This window comes from Cetorhinus maximus, chromosome 33 (genome assembly GCF_964194155.1).
Source record: "Cetorhinus maximus chromosome 33, sCetMax3.hap1.1, whole genome shotgun sequence".
NCBI classification, from domain to species: Eukaryota; Metazoa; Chordata; class Chondrichthyes; order Lamniformes; family Cetorhinidae; genus Cetorhinus; species Cetorhinus maximus.
Window position 1 is genome coordinate 8660556 of NC_135911.1, and position 4707 is coordinate 8665262.

At 47.4% G+C, this 4707-nt stretch overlaps 1 protein-coding gene across 1 annotated transcript in view; it reads left to right on the forward strand.

Annotated features, from left to right (window-relative positions):
• The first annotated feature begins 297 nt into the window (after positions 1-297).
• Positions 298-4707, forward strand: part of LOC144671530 (uncharacterized) — a 5658-nt gene continuing 1248 nt past the window's right edge. Inside the window, exons 1-3 of the mRNA XM_078533484.1 lie at positions 298-495; positions 3205-3407; positions 3935-4282. Coding sequence (XP_078389610.1) covers positions 3362-3407; positions 3935-4282 — 394 coding nt within the window. The 5' untranslated portion in view covers positions 298-495; positions 3205-3361. The remainder of the gene's footprint in view (positions 496-3204; positions 3408-3934; positions 4283-4707) is intronic.

A 4707-nucleotide genomic window follows, 5' to 3' on the forward strand; every position in this document is an offset into this window, starting at 1 on the left:
TAGCTTAATATAAACACCATTGCAGCCAGGCTGCCTTCGGCCTGCTCACGTATCTGTCTGTTAGGGTTATCCAATCCCAATGCCTCAATCACTCCTCTCGAACTTCGCAATGTGAGTGGAGGCTTTGCACAATGATGCAAAAGGATTTCTGTTTCCACTACACCCGATCCTGAAAGTGGAAGTAAAAACCACAACTGAGAGCAAATGCGAGCACGTTAAAAGCTGTTTATTGTGACTGGTTTCCCGTGGGGAATAGGTGTCCCTGGAGAACTTCAATTACCTGAGAGATTGAACGGCTGAAGCACAACACGCTTCGTCATTTCAGGCGGAACAGTCTGCGTTCTTTCATGGGAGCTTTATTGTAAGTTACCAAGCATCCAAAAGCAGCAAGTGACACGTTCATTTATAATTCCGATGACTACCGATGACATTCATAGGCAATTCTAGTAAAGTGAATGTTTCACTGTTGGTTGGTCAGATGCTGTAAATTGACAGGTGAGTAGGTGTATAGGCAGGTAGGTAGGTGGGTACAAGGCAGAGACACAGGCAGGTGGGTGGGTACAAGGCAGAGAGACAGGCAGGAGGTTGGGTACAAGGCAGAGAGACAGGCAGGAGGGTGGGTACAAGGCAGAGAGACAGGCATGAGGGTGGGTACAAGGCAGAGAGACAGGCATGAGGGTGGGTACAAGGCAGAGAGACAGGCAGGAGGGTGGGTACAAGGCAGAGAGACACGGAGGCAGGTGGGTACAAGGCAGAGAGACAGGCATGAGGGTGGATACAAGGCAGAGAGACAGGCAGACAGACAGAAAGATAGATGGGTGAAATACCAGGACATCGCTGAGATGGTCAGATGTTAGTCATACCTGGTGAAGTAGTCTGGAAGTTGAGTTAAACCCATAAGATATTAGTCATTCCCCTCAGTGTTTTTGTCAAAATGTGAAGTCTGTAGGTACCAGCTGCTTTTATTGCACAAGAAAGCAGTGTTCCCCTTGTTGCGTAAGTGTGCTGGAGCTGCATTGCAATATAACCCACCAATTAGATAAAGCACAATTTATCAGTACTCAGTGTCAGAAGAATCACACTCGGCTGAAACACCGCAGGTTATCAAACTGAATCCAAACTCCTGTGAGTGAGAATCCCCATGGAGAAGGGAAATCGACTTCAAACCGAGATCTTTTGGGATTGACGCGTGGACATCTGCTCTATACAACCACACCCAAGGAGAAAACTGAATCAAACAGCTGTAAGGTTGAACGCATGGTGACCAGCTGAAGGACAGTTAACTGTACATCCCTTTGATTGTTTTTTTTCACAAACTGTCAAATGTTTTAAATATATCCTCTTATTCTACCATCTGTACTAGTGTGTGAGTGAGTGTGTGAGTGAGTGAGTGTTAGTCTGTGTGTGTCTGTGTGAGAGAGTATGTGAGAGTGAGTTTGGGTATTTGAGTGTGGGTGTGTGAGTGTGATTATGTGTGTGTGAGTGTGAGCGTATGTGTGTGCGTTTGTGTGTGAGCGTGCATCTGTGTGAGTATGTGTATGCATGTGTGAGAGTGTGTGGGTTTGTGGGCGTGTGAGTATGTGTGTGCGTGTGTCTATGTGTGAGTGTGTGCCTGTGTGTGTGTGTGAATGTGAGATTGAGTTTGTGAGTGTGTGTGAGTGAGCGTGAGTGTGGGAGTGTGAGTGTGGATGTGAGTGTGTGTGTGTAAGTGCGTGTGCCTTTGTGTGTGTGAGTGTGATTGTGAGCTTGTGAGTGAGTGTTTGTCTGAGTGTGTGTGTGTGTGTGTGTGTGAGTGTATGTGTGCGAGTGTAAGTGAGAATGAATGCGTGAAAGTGTGTGTGTGTGTGTGACTGTGAGTGTGTGAGTTTGTGTCTGTGAGTGTGAGTGTATGGGTGTGGGTGTATGTGTGTGACATATGAATGGTGATCAAGATTTACCTAGTTGTTTTTTTTAATTCGGCAAGTATCCTCAATGAGTTTATCTTGTTCTTTGATTTAAGCTCAGAAAATGGTTCTGATCAATTCTTTATAATCTGAAAGTGCACATAATGGGTCTCCTGCAGTATTGACAAAGCAAGTTCTTGCTAAATTTACAACAAAATCCTAGTACAGCCAGACCTGGAGTGGTAAATCAAGGGAGTTAATTTTTACTCTTGTCTCGTGATTGTAAAAGAGGTCATCTGTAAAGGAAGAGTCTGTTAGAAAGGCACTTAGCTGTAAACTGCAGGAGGATATCAATTTGCTGGACAGGTGGGCAGATCAGTGGCAAATGGAATTCAACCCGGAAAAGTGTGAGGTAATGCACTTGGGGAGGGCTAACAAGGCAAGGGAACACATTAGGAATGGTAGAACCCTGGAAAGTACTGAAGATCAGAGAGACCTTGGTGTGGATATGCACAGATCCCTGAGGGTAGCAGGGCAGGTAGAATAGGTAGTTAAGAAGACAAATGGGGATACTTGCCTTTATTAGCCGAGGCATAGGATACAAGATCAGGGAGGTTATGCTGGAACTGTATAAAACGCTGGTTAGACCACAGATGGAGTATTGCATGCAGTTCTGGTCACCACATTGTAGGAAGGATGTGATTGCACTGGAGAGGGTACAGAGGAGATTTACCAGGATGCTGCCTGGGCTGGAGGGTCTGAGCTATGAGGAAAGGTTGGATAGGCTGGGGTTGTTTTCCTTGGAGCAGCGAAGGTTGAGAGGGGGCCTGATAGAGGTGTATAAGATTACGAGGGGCATAGATAGGGTGGATGGGATTATTAGAGAGGTCAATAACCAGGGGGCACAGATTTAAGGTAAGAGGTAGAAGGCTAAGAGGGGAGTTGAGGAGAAATATTTTCACCCAGAGGGTGGTGGGAGTCTGGAGCTCACTGCCTGAAAGGGTAGTTGAGTCAGAAACTCATGTAACATTTGAGAAGTATTTAGATATCCCCTCGCGTTGCCATAGCCTCCAGGGCTTTGGGCCAAGCGCTGGAAAATGGGATTTGTGTAGTCAGATCTTTGTTGACCAGTGCGGACATGATGGGTTGAATGGCCTCCATCTGTGCTGTAAATTGTCTGTGAGCCTGCTCTATGAGTTTACAAAGAAAGGAATTCTAGCCAGAGAGGACGAAGTGATGACAGGCTACTGCATAGACACAGCTGTGTAACAGAATGTGTAACTTCAGACGGATGAGTTACTGGAATTAATTCTTTCACCAGAATTAGAAATGATTCATGTGGCCTGACCGAGGTGCAGAGGCACTTTCAGGAAGTCTGAAAGCGGAAGTAAATTCAGTGGGCTGGATCGCCGGGAGTTGCAAAATTGTTACAGCACAGGAGGAGGCCATTCAGCCCATTGAGTCAGTGCCGGTCTACCATGTCGATCGTTCTCTCCTTGCTTTTAACCACTGCTGTTGTTACGGGTAAGTTTTAGAGGAGCGATTATTCCGCTGTGTATTCTCAATCAGCTTGTTTAACATTCCATTCGAATGGTGGTAGAACAACAATTTATACTGCGTGAGAGGAGAGCGCTGATCGGTTGGTAAGCGGGCTCATGGTAACGCCTTGACCAATCAGAGTCGGCCTGCCTGGTTTGAGTTTCAACAAAAGCTCGGCAGTTAACTGTTCCCCTGGTGCATTCTCCATGGCAACACCTCTACTATTCAGAGCCCACTTGGTGAAGGTGGCAGGACACCAGGCAAGCAGGATTGCTGCTGCTTCACCCGTCCTTCACACACACGCAGCTGTTACTTCAGCTATGAATTTCTTTCACTTGAATCGAACGCCATCCATAATTGGCATCCTCTTAGTCCTCGGAAGCCGCTCGTGTGATGCTCAATAAAAACTCGAGCGAAGTTTCATGTCGAAATGACACTTCCCACATGTTCAGGGCTGCGCATGAGATTTTGCACAGCCGGGTTGCTGATATTGTATCACATCGCCGTTACAGGTGGCGTTAGGGGCGGCAAGGGTGAATGCCCGGAGGTGAAGTTTGACGGGTCCCACCCGGTGTCACTACGTTGCTCTGACCCATCCTACGCAAAAGCAAACCTCGTCCAGTGGCGTTGGACGGACTCACTGGGGAAGCGGAAAGAGGTCCTTCTCCTACAAGTCCTGAACGGGAAGGTCACGGAGCACCCAGTCCGGTCCAACCTGGGCCTCTCCAGAGAGAGGTGCGTGGAAAGTGGAGACTGCTCACTGAATATGACACCTACAGGAGATGATGTCGGGCTCTACCATTGCGTTGTGTGGACCAACGCACGGATTACTGAAGAACAGTCCCTCCTGTCAAATAAAGGTTAGAGTTTTATCCTGATGGATTCCATACGCAGAATGTAACTTCGGAAGAGAATCCCGAAACGACCGAGGGGCCTTTTAGTTGCTTGGCCCTTGGGTCATGTAGAGAAGGGACCGGAAAACGCATCTGTCCCTTGAGACCAGTAAATTCCCCAACAATAAGACTTGCATTTATATAGCTCCTTTCACAGCCGCCTGACATCCTTTCTGAAGTAGTCACTGTTGTTGTTGTTGTTGTCAGACAGGAAACGCAGCAGCCAATTTGCGCACAGCAAGCTCCCACCAACAGCAATGTGATGGGGGCCCAGCCCATCAGTGCTTTTTCTATTCAATCGTGGGGATGCGGGCATCACTGGGCCAGGCCAGCATTTATTACCCATCCCTAATTGCCCTAATTCAGAGGGCGTTTAAGAGTCAAACCACGTT